The 18,028-nt window shown below is 37.0% G+C and overlaps 2 protein-coding genes across 3 annotated transcripts; both read left to right on the forward strand.

The window, feature by feature from the left end:
• Window positions 1-575: 575 nt before the first annotated feature.
• fgfbp3 (fibroblast growth factor binding protein 3) lies at window positions 576-2,747 on the forward strand. The gene is made up of 2 exons (XM_084096852.1): window positions 576-710; window positions 1,415-2,747. The coding sequence occupies exon 2, from the start codon at window positions 1,498-1,500 to the stop codon at window positions 2,188-2,190; it is 693 nt and encodes a 230-aa protein (XP_083952978.1). The 5' UTR covers window positions 576-710; window positions 1,415-1,497; the 3' UTR covers window positions 2,191-2,747.
• Window positions 2,748-8,678: 5,931 nt separating this feature from the next.
• ppp1r3ca (protein phosphatase 1, regulatory subunit 3Ca) lies at window positions 8,679-12,535 on the forward strand. Of its 2 annotated transcripts, XM_084096088.1 has the most exons (3): window positions 8,679-8,852; window positions 9,999-10,027; window positions 10,791-12,529. In XM_084096088.1, the coding sequence occupies exon 3, from the start codon at window positions 10,831-10,833 to the stop codon at window positions 11,758-11,760; it is 930 nt and encodes a 309-aa protein (XP_083952214.1). In that variant the 5' UTR covers window positions 8,679-8,852; window positions 9,999-10,027; window positions 10,791-10,830; the 3' UTR covers window positions 11,761-12,529. The 2 variants fall into 2 exon arrangements, with proteins under 2 accessions (XP_083952214.1, XP_083952213.1); XM_084096087.1 differs by lacking the exon at window positions 9,999-10,027 and having other exon boundaries at window positions 10,791-12,535.
• Window positions 12,536-18,028: the final 5,493 nt, after the last annotated feature.

Genomic DNA, 18,028 nt, shown 5'->3' on the forward strand with positions numbered 1-18,028 from the left:
CAGAGCACGACCGGGCCATAGGGATGGTTTAGATTGAGGATTAGAAAGTGTTGCCAGATACGTAAGCATATGGAAATGCAAATAACAAACACACACATACAAATACCCTGACAGACTATAAACACAAAATGGAAGGCGCGCACACACACACACACACACATAATCTCCAAAAGTCTACAGCACTATTTTTAACTGGATAAAAGAATGAAAATGTTAAAAGCCCCCTAAGGGAAAATGATAGTGCTTGCTGATCCAAGAATAATTACATTTAAAAAGAAATAAGCACAAACAAATGTTGTTTGATGTTTTGTTTTTTTTAGCATTAAAGTAATTAGCAGTTTTCCTTTTGAAATGGCTTAAATTATTATTATTATTATTTTATTTATTTAATAGCAAAAAAGCACACAACAAAAAATGCCTTGGAAAGAAGGATAGGCGAGAGAGAAACTAAAAGATTGAAAGGAGACAAAGGAGTGAAGAGAAGGGATGGGGTGAGGGGTGTCCATTTGTCTTCAGACGAGGAGGGAGGTGCCAGATTCTGGAAGGTTTGGATACCCTATTGATGCCCCCAAAAAGCATCCACCATGCAGCCCCCCTTTCCCCCACTTTTTTTCCTTATATCCCTCGATTCCATCCTTTATTTCCACCCCCTCCATTCTTATCCTTCCACAAGCTTCTCTCACTCGCAGTCTTTAGAAGAAGTCAGCTCGGTAAGTAAAAAGCTCTGAGAAAAACGCTAAATATGAAACTTTACAGCTCTGTTTTCTAGAATACAAGTGCTTGAGTGGCGTATAAGGAGGGGAAAAGCATCATATCTGTGCTAGTTTTGTTTAGGATGAGGAGGATGGGATGTGATTTGGTTTATCAGGTTGTTGTTATATTAAATTGATGCATACAGACTCATGCAGATCTATTCCAATTTAATGAATAAAATTATAACTATATAAATAACAAATTATAAAAATAAAAGGTAATTGTTTTACTTTTGAAATTTGAAAAGGGTTTATTATTTTAAAATAGCATAAATGCTTATTAAATTACATTCTTAAAATCATATGAAATTATATATGTTTAAAACATTTTAAGACTGTTATCTAGTCTGCATCATGTCAGTGTAATTTTAGCATCATTGATAAGCTATTATAGTTTCATTATAGTTTTGTGTTTATTTTTGCATTTTCTTAGTTTTAGCTATTTCATTGTGCGTTTTGTCTTTTTTTATGTCTATATAGATTATTCAAATTTTTTATTTTAGTTTGAGTTATTTTAGTACAGTTAAACCAAATGAAAAGGAGAAATGCTTTATTTCAGTTAACGTTTATTTTAATCAAAATAACAAAAATGTTTTTTAGGGGTTTTAGTTAACTAATAGCCCTTCATCATGCATTAATGTTTTTCCTCTCTAATTTTGCAGGTGCTGATTTCTCTTTTCTGAGGGTGCTGTGTGTGCCCTGAACCAGAGATTTCTTCCTTTCTATAACCTTCATACACACAGCCATGCGAGAGCGGAGTCTGTTCTTCACCTTTTCCCTCCTCTTCCTCCTCCTATCATTCTCTGAGGCAAAAAAGAAGTCCAAACAACCATCAGATGCAGTGACTGGATCCGATAGTACTGCCATAAATCCCTTGCTGGGGTCCGGTCAACTAAGCACTAAGGATGGGCACCGCTGCACCTGGGAGACGCTAGAGAGAGGAGCTAACATCCTGCTCCAGGTGAGCTGCTCTTCCCCTGAGGAGGAGGGGCTCAAACCTCCCTACACATGTCAGTTTGCTGGAAAACCTCAGGAATGCTCCGTGTACAGCACCCAGTCCTCTCAGTACTGGAAACAAGTGGTGAGCAAACTGAAGAAGCGAAAGAACGCTTGCGAGGGGGAGAAAGTCCTGAAAACACGCCTGTGTAAGAGAGCACCCAGCGCATCTCACATGAAACTCACAGAGAGGAGCGGAGAAGAGACGACCACACACATTAGCGAGGGAACGCAAGAAGAGAGCAAGCGCAAAACAGAGGCGCCCGTGAGGAAAGAAAAAGAAGTACAGAAAGAGAAGGAAGAGGAGGTGAAGAAAGAAGAGGATGAGGGGTTCGGAGAAGTACTGAATGATGGAATCTCAGACATGGGGCCTGATGTGAGCTACTGCGGAGAGGGATGGCATTCTGTATGCAGCTTTTTTGTCAAGTTTTTTGATGGTTAAAAAAGAGAAACATCTGCTATCAATGCTTTTTCGGACCCAGTAGAGGATAAGAATGTTGATGCATGAAAAAAAGACGGAAAGACAGCGCTGTCGGGTGTCAAAAAATGACTTAGAAGAAGCTTACCAGCTAGTCTGCACCCTAAAAACATCATGGATAAAAACAGTCCTGTTGTGAAGAGGAAGACAAATAGACACAGAAAAAAGTAGTTTATTTGTAATATTTAACAAACACACTAATCACATTGCTTACAAAATGTATTACTTGTGTATATTGCAACTAAACCTGATTTCCCTTTTTGTAGATAATGACTAATTGTGATTTGAATTGAATTTTTATTCATTTTGAAAATTGTTGTAAATGATTTTTGCAAATAATACTCAAATCAATTAAAAACAAGTTTAATTAAGTACGTATGCATATATTTTTTAACCAAAATTTTAGGCTAGTTATATGGCAGAAAATCTTTTTATCATTAATGCTGAACACAGCTGGATGATAAGATTAAAAGTCCTTCAGAGCTCACACAAGATGAATAAAAGGACCTTATATAACTATTTATATTGTGTATTTATGTGTATATAGATGTGTATAAAGGTGTTTGCCAGTAGATATGTAGTATTCAGACAGCATAGCTTTCTCCGTTGTGCATCAATAGTCAGCTTGCCATATCTGAACAGCACATAGTTCAAATCGATAAAATGTGCCATTTAAGTGGCATTCACTTTCCCCCTGATGACCCAAAACTATAAGAAGGGGAAAATATTGTGCAATAAATTGCTCTTTTGTTCAGGAGTTTTCTGTAGTCTTACAACCGCCTACTACAGCGACATGTTAGATTCAGATACTTCTGTTGAAGGCTTCACTCACTGCCTAGAACATTCTGAGTCACACATGTCTAACAGTGAAAGATTACAATATTATGCTCATTGTCACAAATGTTTTTTTGGCAATAGACTCTGTCAGGGTTAAATACAGCAGATTCATCTTTTTACCTCATATTGTGAGAAACTATATTATGATATCTATATTATGATATCTAATACTAGTGAAAGACTTCCCTGTGTTTGCTCTGTTAAATTCAACTCACCTGTAAAAATGACTTTAATGTGTCTCAAATTTGCATAAAGAATGTATGTAATATATGATCTGATCCTCCAAAAGTACAAAACATAAATATCATATCAAATATCATGTGACTATCACATGACATATCACGTTGGACATCCTACACTGTAAAAAATTTCTAACCATCCCAAATCAAAAATTTCAAGTGACCGATAACATCTAAATTTTTCAATTGGCCCAAGTGAAATTCTTGTTGCAATAGTCTGTTAACATTGGCTCAATGAGAAATAATACGTCAGACTAATTGAAAAATTTAGATGTTATCGGTCACTTGAAATTTTTGACTTGGGGATGTAATTTTTTTTTACAGTGTAACAACACTAATTGGATTATATATATATATATATATATATATATATATATATATATATATATATATATATATATATATATATATAAATAATCGTGAATAGTCACATATTTGGTATGATATTGATATTTCATACTTTTGGGGATCAGATATTACATATTCTTTACCATATATGCATTTACTGTCAAGGCCAACATGAAAGACATGACCAGAGAAAGAGTTTTCAGCTGTACTTTTTTCTCACAAACTGCTATCTCACACAGAAAGAAAAAAGTAATATTTATTTAAAGGAACAAATCACCTATTTACTCTACCATAGTTGTGTGGTTGGGTGCGCTTTCGTGGGGTTTAAATGAGTGGGAGATGGACGAGTATTGGTAAACAGCCATGCAGCACCATATGGAACAGAAATATATTTCCCATGTATGAATGATCAATATATTAAATGGTTAAACAGTATACATAATAATATATTTTGTTAAAATATATCAATATATTGAATAATATAAGGAATTGCCGCTTTTCATATATTGAAAAATATATCATAATGTATGTAATTGTATATTCAGTAATACACTTCATAAAATATATAGACGTATATGTGATCATGGCACTGCATGTGTAATATATTGTAAATATATTTACTCATACAACATAAACACACTTAGAGAAATATATAATGTAAAATATTTCTTATATTTTTTAATTATTTACAAATGTTTCATATTTTCAAGCTAATTAACAAAAGCACAAGCACACCATGTGCTAAAGTATTTAGCCATGAGACTATCACTGTGCTGAGAAGTGCACAGCCATTACTTTTAAAATTTAGTAATTACAGTTTAAATGGTGTTTGGCCTATCATTAACCTCACTATAGGCTCTAGTCTTCAGCACAATGGTAACCCCAAAAACCTTTTAAATTCCACAATAATAGAACATTAAACACTAACAGATCCCCCCCCCCCCCCCCATATTAATAAGAGTTAATGTTATTAATTAAGTTAAGTTAATATTATTAATTAAATTAATATTATTAATTAAGAGTATATAATAATTAATAAGATTAATAAGATTAATGAATGCACTTAACTATATTTGACAGTTTAACGTGCTGCACAGTATTTCATCTGTTTCCATATGTTAGTGGAGATTTTCCAGTAACAAAATACATTTTTAAAGTATAGCGGTGCTGTGCGACCAAACGGCATTTAATGTCCAAGCATAAGGGGAAAACCAAACACACTCCCTCTCGTATAGCGCTGAAAAGTCTGATTCGTTTTTGTCTTTTTTTTTTTAATTCAGTTCATACATGGATCTTATCATATGTAGCGTTAGAAAATCCGAATCATAAATGGTCCCCATCTGTTGAAAAATCTGATTCATTTTAGTGGTTCGGTTCTTCCTTAATGATCCATTCCCCTCTAGCTTTGGAAAGTTCGATTAATTCTGGTGAATCGGTTCCTTCAGGCAGTTAATATACATGAACAGATTAAACACTGATTTTGAGTTCATGTAGGCTAGGCTACTATGTACAATTAATATGGAAATTACAAGTTTTGTTCTATTTTATCTGTTCAAGGAGATGGGATGAACATGAAACATGAAATGATGATGCCAACAGGGAACCAATAATGACTTTTTGTTCTTTGAGTTACTTTATATTAATAAGCAAATTACATAAATATGCTGTCAACATACTTGTTCAGTTCACTCCGATTTAAACTTCAGAGGTGTGGAAATTACAATGTTTTTGAACATAACCAGAGTATTTTATAGACAGTGTACTGTTGTTCATTACACACTGTGTTTGGAGACAGAATCTCAATGAGTTGCTTCATCCCAGTCTATCAAACAAATACACACTCAAACACACACTCTCTTACACAGACACATCACTTACTAAACAGACTGGCTCTTAGTCAGTGCACATAAATCAAGTGTTTAAAACAGGCATTCAGCCAGATGCCCCTTTTAAGGCCCCCTTTCCCATCCTGATCTACAGGGAAACAACACTACAAGCCTCCCCAAAACCCAACTGGGACTCCTGAGAATCACACAAAGGGGCTCAAGGCGCTTCCCACATCAGAACAGTTTTGTACAAAGTGGAGAAGTGACCCATTCAGACACCCTTGCAATGTTCTATTCTACAACCTGGCCTTACGCCACATTCACCCTCTTAAGCCTTACACCGATCCAATGGAAAACGGCAAAGAATGACACAAGACACACAGAATTAGTACTGACATAGTAGAGGTTGGAAGCTGTGCCATACATGTGGAAACACAGGGCTCATGGGTAATTTGGTCAATAAGAAAATAACAAGACACCAGTGACTGTTGACAAAGAGTTAATTTGTTCACCGTATCAGAATTTCTGCTGCCTCATGGAGTTCAGCTTTAAAACGCAGTGGGAAACATTTTTACAAAGATTAAAACGCGCAAGTTTTTTGCATGCTCTGCATCTTGTGTCAGCCGGCATCTAGGTACACGTCACCAATTTGCTTCATTAGTGGAAGCAGCAAGCTTATTTTTAAAGATGATTTATGGAAACAGATTAAGCAGCCAACCCTATGACTTACAGTTAAATACTGAAACTGTACACACTAACAAAGTAGGGCTGGTCATTAAGTCTGATTCAATGCCTGTAAACTATGATTAGAACAACAGTAGCCCCTGCTGGATGAGAGATATTAATGCAGATCTCCAGTACTTTTCCTGCATGGTCAACCTGTGAGCTAGCTGTTGCAAACAAGTAAACAAAAAGGAAAAGAAATGAAAGGGGAAAAAAAATAGATTATTGAAAAAAATTGTACATTTATCTGGGATAAGGCAAATCATTGTGTGAGTCTTCTCAATAGTATCAAATTAATTTGTGAAAAATCATCAGCTATTTTGTAGTTCCAGAGGCCATCCCTCTTCACAGCTGTTCTGTTTGAACAGGTTCAGATCAAACTGTTCTGTTCTGTAAAAATATTTGACTCAAACCCAAAAATGATATACATTTCTATTACAATAATCACACCTAAACTTAGGGTAAATGGTGATCACATTTTTAGTACAGTCATGAAAAATCCTTTGCATTTGTCTCTTTTTAAAGTTGTAACATGCCAAATAACCCTGTATGCCAGGCTATTTTTAGACAGCTGATTGGCGTGGTGCATTGACCCAAACAAACCTAGGTAGTCAAGACAGCTTCTGGCTCACTGATTGGCTGAATTAGGTCATGTGTTTGGAAATCTGGCCGTGACACAAGACGGTCCCATGGAATAGTCTGTCTGTGTTTGAGGAGTGTTGAAATACACATGAAACTGCAATGTGACTTGTGCGTGCCACACTGTTTTATCTATCTACCTATCTAAAAGACAAGTGTGTCTTTTAACAGTATTGTATGGAACATGGCAGCCAAGCAAACACAAGGCAGGTATCAATCAGGTATAAGATTAGGCCTATACATTTAAAATGAATAATTTCTTTGAGGTGTCCACTAGATGTCCCTCTCCACCACTGCATATTCCAATTGGTAAATTACAGTGAATAAGACATTGAAGTTTTGTAACATAGCCAAGCACACATTTTATTCCAGGCTTGTGTGGGGTTTGGCAGCGTGACACGGGGATTATTATGCAATTGTAAGTCTATAGACTAATCATATCCTAATGCCATAGCAACAATGACTGACCTGGATGAGGTCAGTCTAAATCCTTGCAGATGTTCTCTAACACAAATGACTCAAATGTCTAAATGCATTTTTCAAGTAGTATCCTATTAATATAGGCTACATGACTAAAGTAATATACTTTAAAAATTACATTTTAAGCTATAGGCTACATTTCATCACAATATTACAAAGCCCTTGGCTTAGGGGGACATGATCACATGAAAATACGAGATTGGAGGAATAATATTTCAAGGCTGTTCGCTAGCAAAACTTGTTCCCCCGAGACACTTTGCGTCCGCTCGCAAAGAATGCAAAAGTTTTCCGAACTAATGTAAAAGTTTTGCTAGCAAACGCAAAGTTTGCATGTGGAACGATAAAGGTTTGCTAGCGAACGCAAAAGTTTTGGAAGCAAACGCAAAGATTCACGTGGGAATGCAAAGGAGTTTAATAATTCCCCTTTCTCAGTGAAGAAAATATGAGATGAGAGACAAGTGTTATATTTGCACGTGTTTGGACCTATGGCTGGTTAGGTGTCCCATTGGGCTGATAACCTCTGATCACCAAAAACAACAGCTTCACATTTGCACATCATTAAGGTGCTAAGGTATTTATCACTCAGATGTAGACATTTAGCCATGCACATCAATCAGTGGGTTTGATTACTTAATCGTTAATCAAAGAGGATAATGATCAGTAAAAACGGTGATAAAATAACGCAGAATTAACATAGGCTAGAGCATGCTAGCTTTGCAAACCTGAAGACTGTCTGAGGTAATACTTGCTGGGTTTTAGTCAATATTTACAAAGATGTAACAGTAATGATATAGCTTGTGTGAAGAACTTTGGCATGTAGATGACCTGATTTTGGACGCGTGGGATGATGCAAAAAAAAAAAAAAAAAGGGACCATCTGGACCTTTGGACCATGGTAGTCACACCATTGTTTGGTCTTTATGGTGGTGTTATATACATTTGTATATTATTAGTGTCAGTGCTAAGTTTAGATTCATGGTTCATTACAACCTTCAGAAAATAAATATTAAGTTTACACATAATGACCTACATTCACACAGGGCAAACCTCAACACTTCGCGCTATGTCACCTCCATCTGAATGTAGATAGATAGCATTTACAAGTCTTGCAATAAAAGATCAAATCAACTATAGCCATTACTATACCAGAGAGGGTGTCAATTTAAGAAAACAATACCAGCTGGCAGTATATTCACACGTGTGCGATACAATTTGCACCGACAGGGGTCCACCACAGCTACTAAATCTATTCCAGTGATGATTGGTCGAGACAAAAATCTGCGGCTCAGTTACTGGCTGGGGTGTGGAATATGCAAATGAGCGGGACGAGGCTTTATTAAAGGACTCGCACTGTGTTCCGCGTGGAGTGGGTGTGTCGGCAGAGCAGCACGGCACCTGGATGTGTAGTCTTGAAATAACCAATTTTACATTAAAATCAGCGCTCTGGAATTGTTGAAAAGTCGTGTGTCTGCTGTAATGTGCTTTGCTCAAGAGACCACTTTAAACTGAAGAACTTTCTCTATGAGTTCCACAAGGTAAGGACGTTTTTAAAAATGCATTCTGGTGCCTCTAGTGCAGTTAAACTATTTTTGTGATATATTTGTAATCTGTTGTGATGTAAAAAATCTAGATAAGTGATGAATAATGACAATGTTTATGTTTTGTCAATGATGACAACTTCTGTGATTACTGTAATGTTTCAAACCCTAAGTGAAGCACATTTACATGTAAATCAAAATGTACTTTTAAAGGGTTAGTTCATACAGTGGCCGAGAGAGCTCAACGCGCTGCAACTGAAGAAAACACATGCAAATAGAAAAAACACCCGCAAATTGAGAAAACATCTTAATTAGTTTTACAACACATGTGTGCTCCAAATATTCACAACACAACCAAATACAGAAATACGCTGCAAAAGTTCACAACACCACCAAATACATCAACGCACTGCAAACAGCACAGAGTCAGATCACAACGGAAATGTTTCCAGGGAACCCCAATAAGTGACGAACAATAAGCTATACAAAAATGGTAGCTAGGCTTATTTGTAATTTTTATTCGTCTAGTCAAGATACAAAATTCCTTTAACATTTTACTGCCAAGACAGTAGAAAAAAATGTCACAGAGAAAGAAAAAAAAAGCAAAATATGAATTAACGAAAATCATTGGCTTATAGGCCTAGCTTTTGCGAAATGAAATCACCTTTTTAACAGAACTATTTAACATCCATAGCCTACAAGAAAATAATTAAAGAATTTAATGAATTAATGGGTGAACTAACCCTTTAAAAGCCCTACAACCTTTGGGAGTTTCAAGGGTCACTGTCATAATAGTTTTGATAATTTCCACTCATGTCTAATTTTAATTGTGTTTCATAAAAGCACACCGTTTCTTGTAATCCCATTACAATTAAATGTAATCCCACGCTGCAATAATTCTGATCGGGTCCCGCTATACCCGCGGGCGAGTCGCAGGAATGCAGACCTCTACTCCAAAGTCCCCACTTCAAGGGCACTGTGGTCTGTGCATTTTTCAACGCTTTTCTGTATTTGTTTGTGAACTTTTGCAGCTCGTTTCTGTATTTGGTTGTGTTGTGAGTATTTGGAGCACACGTGTTATAAACTGATGAAGATGGTTTCTTAATTTGCGGGTGTTTTTCTATTTACATGTGATTTCTTCAGCTGCAGTGCGTTGAGCTCTCGCGGACACTGTAAGTTCACTCAAAAATGAAATTTGTCATTAATTACTCACCCTCATGTCGTTCCAGCTTGATGCTCATTGGTTTAAAAAAAAAATGTGATGCATTGTTCTTTTTTTAAAATGTTTGATTTCCTGATTTTTGCATGTGATGCTGATGCAGGAGCTAGCCAATAGTGAGGCAGCGTTCTGACAAAGAACCAGGAAGCGCTGCACTGTTTACACTACGTCAAGAGCGAATGACGTGGAAGAGAAGAGATTGTTGAATAAAGTCTTTATTCAACAAAGTCGTTATTTTTTGGGGGGGTTGCGCACACAAATTATTCTTGTCGCTTCATAACATTAAGGTTGAACCACTGTAGTCATATCGACTATTTTAACGATGTCTTTACTACCTTTCTGGGCCTTGAAAGTGGCAATGACGTTTCTGCCCATGTGGGGTCAGAAACCTCTCAGATTTCATAAAAAAAATATCTTAATTTGTGTTCTGAAGATGAGCGAAGGTCTTACGGGTTTGGAACGAAATGAGGGTGAGTAATTAATGAATTAATGGGTGAACTAACCCTTTAAGAGCCCTACAATCTTTGGGAGTTTCAAGGGTCACTGTCATAATAGTTTTTGTCATTTCCACTCATGTCTAATTTTTATTGTTTCATAAAAGCACACCGTTTCTTCTTAGAATATTTTGGAAAAAAATTAAAAGCACAATATCTTAAGATACATTTTAAGGCTTTGTACTCACACATCTGGGTTGTCTTTTGTGTGTCTTTGTTTAGAGTTCTTCATATCCTCAGTCCCCCAATACCGGGTCCAATTATGCCCGCGGATGTGGCTGTGCAGCTGTACATTACTCATTCTCCCCCACTGCACAGCTTCCTGAGCTCTTATGATGACTACAGGGCACGCAACCTGGTCAAAACCTGCTACAAACCCTGCTACAAACCCCTGCGGCCCTGCTTGAGCTCCAGAGCCCACCTGGAGCCCCCCTGTCTGGGCTGGCAGAACCCAAAATCTAAGACCAAGAAGAAGGTTGTGTTTGCAGACTCAAAGGGTATGTCGTTAACAGCGGTGCATGTCTTTTCTACTTTCGATAATAGAGAACCCGTCACATCCGAACCTCAGTTTGACCTGGAAGACCTAGAGAACGTCACAGCCACTCTCCATATAAATTCTGTCCAGAGCAGAATTCTAGACTTTCCACAGCCAGCGGCAGATTATCTGGATTTCCGTAGTCGGTTGCTGAAGAATTTGGTTTGCTTGGAGAACTGTACCCTACAGGAGCGGGCCCTCACCGGCACAATCAAAGTGCGTAACCTGGTCTACGATAAGTCGGTTCATGTGCGGATCACTTTCGACACCTGGAAGAACTTCCAGGATGTGGAATGCACATTTATGAATAATGTCTATGGTTGCCAGGATACAGACACATTCTCATTTGCCATTGAATTACCTGGGTATCTGGCACCTCAGAATAAGGTAGAATTCTGCATTAGCTACAGAACTGGAGAGCAGACTTACTGGGACAACAACGATGGCAGAAATTATGGACTGGTTTCAACATCTTGGCAACAAAACAATAAATGTAATTCCTCAACCCAGAGTAAGAAATCAAATGAACCCAGGAAGTTAGGCAGGAAAACGCAAGACAAGAATGTTTATAAATGTAAAAGTCCTCTCCAATCCAATAGCTTTTTCCCACAGTGGCAGAGTTGGGGAAACATTGCAACCTGCAGCCCCTACTGGTGACCTGAGCTGATGTAATTAACTAGCTAACTATCCAAAAGTGTTGACGGCTTTTAGCAACAATATTTCTCTCGGCATGACAACAGAAGAAGATTAGCATTCTCTTAAATGCTTTTAATATGATTTACCTGCTGATTATAAGTAGAACTTTACCAGATTGAAGAGGGAACAGAGGCTGGTTCAAGACCACCGGGGGTCTAGAGTAAACGTATAACTGCTTTGTCAGTTTATTGTATAAAATGTGCCTTTGTCTTTGTCTATGGAAGAGATGAGCAGTTGGTGTGCAACCAGTGAGGTTATCCTTCATACTGAAGGGGTAAACTTTAACTGGTTGTTTTTTTTTTATTAGTTTTTTTTTTAGGTAAAAGAAATAAATATTTATGTTTATCATGTTTAATATGTACTCCTTGAATAAATTGGCCTTAAAATTGATTTGGTTTAGATCATTTTGTTTATCAAGCTTTTTATTTGCAAGATGTACATATGTTTGGGCGTCTTTTTTTTTTTTTGGATGTTAGAAAATGTAATGTTCTGAATTTTATGCCTTAGGATCTGCTGAGCAAATGTCAGTGTAAAGTAGGTAGCGTTGGAATTCTTATTATTTTTTAAATGTTTTAAGTGCAATTCAGTGAATATGAAGTTGTGATATTATGTATGAATCAGATGTGAAGATAAGAATGGCTGTATTTTATTAAAGAGAGAATGGATGCCTTGGTAAATGAATATGTATTTGATGTGATTTTTCTAAAATTAAATTAATAAAAATTCACATTGTCAGATTCTGTTTCTAAATAACTTGAGTCAGTGAGAATGCGTCTGATCTGCCCAATGTATAGACTTCATACTTTCTTGCCAAAGTGACAACAATATTGTTTCAGTCTGGGGACGATTTAGCGGGTAATGTTGCATGGGGGAAAAAAAAACACAGGTGACAGTGAGACCTGAGTTCCTTTACTCTTGTTGGTGTAAGCAAGTTGAGTGCAATGTTGAGTCAAGTATTAAACTCAAGCACCCGCAAACATGTGAATAATAATGCCGATTTCCGAGGACTTAGAGAGAAGATAAGTTGATGGAGTAGCCTGACACCTGGGTTTTATGGATATGTGAATCAAGGGCTTTTAAAATGCCTTTACCTACTTGTAAAGCTCTCTTTAAAATCATAAAAGCACTTGAAGCAGCTAGAGGTTCAATGTTAGCTCAGGGTTTTCTCCACTTAATGAGGAATGCAGAGAATGTTGAGAGATTTCCATTTTCCTACTTTGTTTTTTTTTTTTTTTTTTTTTAAAGCATTCATATATGAAACAACTCTCTAATACAGAGAAAGGATGGCTGATTTGGACTGAAGACCTCTGATAACCTTGGATATCAACACCTGCTGCCAGATCATGTACTGAACACGCAGTTCAAAAATACATACCATCATGCCAATCTTATTTCAGCTTGTCACCATTTATTAAATCAATGAACAGAGGAACACCATGTTAGAGGTTCTTTCAGGTTTCTCCATTATCAATTTCAGTGTACAGACTGTGATAACTTTAAATAACCAGTTAAATATATAACAAACCTATTTATGCACTGTGAGAAAAATATGGAGAACATGTCATGCCTCTGTTGGGCAATGCAATTGAATTTTAATTCTATTAAAAAGTAATGCTAAAATGTCACACAGGCGCAATCACACATACATCCACTCAAACTGCATATCAAGTGGCCACCAAGTATTTTGCAACTCTTATCTCATTCTTGTGTGCCAATTCCTAATGGAAAACCCAAAGATTTTTTTTTATGTATTTGTCTATCTGTCAGATGTGTCTATTTGTCTATCTGTATTTATGTATTTGTCTATCTATCAAAGGGACAGCATGATGACCATAAATAGGCTTTACTGGCTCAGACAAAGATAAGAGTTTCTTGGAGCAAAAATGTTCACGACTATCTTATACTGCTTCTGCAATCCTTTTTTAGTCTGCAAACCTTAAGCCAAAGCAGGACATTTGCCTTGGTCTCCATTTTTTTATGATTCTAAAATTGAAGTTATGCAAACATTTGAGGGCAGATAGAGAGCTGGTCTGGGGCAGGAGCCATAAACAGGCCTAAGAGGTGGCAGGAGAACAGTGCAGCATTCACAGTCAGTCAAGAACAAGGGCTCTCTTACTGAGTGCAAGGGGAACTGGAGCGGAGTATGGAATGGATTTGTTAATACAGCTGTGATTTCCTGCTCTGCAAAGCATATGTTTTCCCCCAGGTACATTGGCATTACAAACTCAAAGGTTTCATTTGCTTTTTTATTTCCTGTACACAAATTGCAAACACGTGGTTTAGGATGCATGCACAGGATTCAGATTCTATGCAAACATACATTTTTGTCTTACATTGTTTCTTCATCCTGCTATTCTGACAGTTTACCTAATGTGATATCTGATACCTTTGTACAGCACAGGACACCAGAGCCAGCAGTCCATAAACATATGGCACAGATCTTGGACTACTCTCCTTCAAAAACGGATTCTGTGTCTGCATTAGGTCAAAGCTTTCATTAATTCTAGTTCAGTGGTGGACACCACCCTGTTTACAGTTTGCTTTTGCCAGTACTTGGTCAATGAGCCATTGTTTGAGTTTGGTATGAAGTCATCTAGCAGCAGGAATGGCTTGAAGACTGTGTTTTTGGTCTCTGGCAATTTACATCTCATTTTATAAGGTGCCGGTACTGGAAAATATTATTTATTTTGTTCCATTTAGCTGAAAGAAGTCATTTTTGCTGAAACTCCCAATCACAGTGCACACATGTATAAACTAACTTTTCATGAAGAAAATATGCATGAGTCACAATTTTAGTGGTGAATCATCCTAACTTGCTACTGTCTTGTGTTTTTGTAAGCCTCATGTTTACTGTTGAAAAAGAAGGAGACTAGTGTTTTGTTTAAAGTCGTCAAGAAACGAGTTGCGATAGACTTTTCTTCCCTAGTGTAATGTATATCCGAGTGAAACAGCTTCTTGAACAAGAAAACATTTATGGCATTATGTCCATCGGAAATTGTCTGGAAAATTATTGTTTGCTAATGCTGTGATCTCATGTGAGTGACAGGTTGCCCCGCCCACGTCATCAGAGAAGAGATATCAGTGCACTGAAAAAAATAAAATTGTGTATAAACAATTTTTACTCAGAAGTAAATTTCACAAACAATTACAAAGAAATGGCAAGTGACACATTGAATTACACATGAAAAAGAAAATGTATGGTGACTTTAAGTGTTGAAAATGTTATAGTTTGGACTATAGTTATAAACATTTATTTGATTTGATGTTTCTTAAATTACATTTAACCATATATTAGATATTTAGTTCGAAGATAGCTGGGTTAAAGGGCCGTTTACTTGTCGATTACTTGTCACGGTTCGAAGGTTTGTCTGTTCATTCTGACTGTTTGTTGTGTGCTGTCATTGGTCTGATTGCCTATCAGCGTTGCCTAGATACCAACTGCGCTGATGAGCTAATCAGATCAGCCGCACCTGGTCATCATCGTCTTGTGTTTGCTGCGTTCATTGTCAGATTGTTCTGGGTTTCATGTCTTGCTGCCTTGTTCTCGTCAGTATCTCTCAAGTCTGCAGTTCCTGTGTTTGATTTCTGCTTGTGTCTGGATTACTTACTGTCTGACTGTTTCTGGATTATCACCTCTTTGTTGATCGGCAGACATCCCAGCCCATTGCAGTCCCCTTACTGCCAAGGCCTGCTACCATCCCTGCACTATTGCATCTGACCATCCTGCCTTGCCCGTTTATCCTGTTTATTATTAATAAACTGAACATTGAATTTGCAACTGGATCTTGTGTTCTCTACACACCACACCTGCAACGATAATGACACAGGAACAATATTATTGGCATCACTTTCAGAACCAATTTTCCAGCTGATGACTAATAAAAACATTGAGAGTCAGTCAGAATCCACCCTGCTTTTTAAGAGCTGCTTGGCAAGCTGTTTTAACTTTTATTCATTTCCAGGATATGAATCCTTGATATCAACAATTCAATTTTCACTAGTTAAAATGATAGTTATTGATATCAGGAATTAGATTTCTACTAGTAACAATGGCTATTTTTGGTATCAGAAATTACATTTCCACTAGTAACAATGCTAATTCTTGATATCCACAATTCAATTTTCACTAGTTACAATGATAATTCTTTGATATCCATCCACCATAGATCATTTTTCAAATTGCTTATCTGATCTGTCTCAGCTGCTCAGTGAACCCAAACAAACAGATGAACTAGAGGAATTAACTAGCACTATGAGCACCATTCTCTCTGGATATTGTTGCACCCATTAGATTAAAAAAGGTCAGAGAGAAAAGTAAAGCACCATGGTACAACAATACTACGCATGTTCTAAAGAGAGAAACCCGTAATTTAGTGCGTAAATGGAAACAAACTAATTTAGAGGTCTTTAGAATCGCATGGAAAGACGGAATGTCACATTATAAAAAGGCCCTAAAAGCGGCCAGGGCTGAGCACCTCCGCAAACTAATAGAAAACAACCAAAACAATCCTAGGTTTTTATTTAACACCGTGGCTAGACTAACAAATAAACAGATGTCACCTGAACAAAATATTCCGTTACAGTTTAGTAGTAATGATTTCATGAAGTTCTTCACTGAGAAAATAGAAAACATCAGAACCACAATTGTAAACGTTCAATCCTCAATCGCGCCTTATAATTCAGCCTCAATTATCACCCCACAAGAACAATTACAGTGCTTTACAACTATAGAACAAAAAGAGTTAAATAAACTTATCACTTCATCTAAAACAACAACATGTTTATTAGATCCTATACCAACTAAACTACTGAAAGAAGTGTTACCTATAGTGGAAGAGCCTCTCCTCAATATTATTAACTCATCTTTATCTTTAGGTCATGTTCCAAGAACATTTAAACTGGCAGTTATAAAACCCCTCATTAAGAAACCACAATTAGACCCACATAATCTAGCAAATTATAGACCCATTTCAAATCTACCTTTTATGTCTAAAATACTAGAAAAAGTTGTGTCCGCCCAACTGGGCTCTTTCTTGCAAGAAAATGACATCTATGAAAAGTTTCAGTCTGGATTCAGACCGCATCATAGTACTGAAACTGCGCTCGTTAAAATCACAAATGATTTACTTTTAGCTTCTGACCAAGGCTGTATCTCAATACTAGTTTTACTTGATCTTAGTGCTGCGTTCGATACTATTCACCTTATTCCGGAAGTAGCACTGGGTGGCGCCATCCGCGTAATCTCACTTCCTGGTTTAGCTACTTAGCGCTTTGTTTGCCCTGGTCCAATCTGTTATCTGTCTTGATATAAGTAGATATAGACTATAATATTACAGCCAAATGCGTTGGCCTATGGTTATTAACAACTGCTGCAACGTACTAAAGTACATTTCACTTGAAGCTTTTGAAACAATGCCACAATCAAATTATTTAATAGCTGTGTCTTTCTAATAGCTATTACTTAGTTATGAAGATGTGCACAAACACTACTACATGTAAAGTTTGAAACATTATTACACCACAGTTTGTTTGCTTAATCACCAGATACATTTGCAGTGTATAGCCAACAGATGAGAAAAAAATAGCCACGAACTGGTGTAGAAAGAAAGTAGAGCCTCAACTAGATGAACAAGAGGGTAACGTTAGCTTAGCTAACTGCAATTTCTTATGGTTTGATCTCTAACACAAGTAATGGCTGTAAAATAAATCCAGCGACTGAATTCTAGAGGACCATAGCTTTCAAACAAGGTATAGCATGTGTATGTGTCCTGTAGTGAGACCATTACAACATTAGATGTTTGTGGCTAATGTAGGCTAAACACTACACATCGGCCGGGCTGCGATCAGACAGGCAGACGGGTCATATAAACACCTAAAAGTCGTTTAAAAATTACCCCGAGAAACAGTGCATTGCTGTGCTGTTGGTACACACGTATATAGCACATTTGGCACAAATTAGCTTATCTTATGTGACATTTTATCAGTGAGACTTCTCTGCAGTTCTCCTCGAAATTGAATGAGGGTCCGCTAAACCGGAAGTTGGTTTACAACGGAAGTACTGGACAGAAGTAAAAGTGGGCGGGGCGGAATAAGGTGAATAGATCACACAATACTCTAAGATCGACTACAAAATTATACTGGTGTTCAAGGACAAGCATTAAGCTGGTTCAGATCATACTTATCTGACCGCTACCTTTTTGTCTATTTAAATGGAGAAAAATCGATCATA

This window comes from Abramis brama (assembly GCF_963993115.1).
Source record: "Abramis brama genome assembly, chromosome: 21".
NCBI lineage: Eukaryota > Metazoa > Chordata > Actinopteri > Cypriniformes > Leuciscidae > Abramis > Abramis brama.

Bases quoted from the DNA above. Each gene is read 5' to 3' on its own strand.
- fgfbp3 (XM_084096852.1), top strand. From the start codon at position 1,498: ATGCGAGAGCGGAGTCTGTTCTTCACCTTTTCCCTCCTCTTCCTCCTC.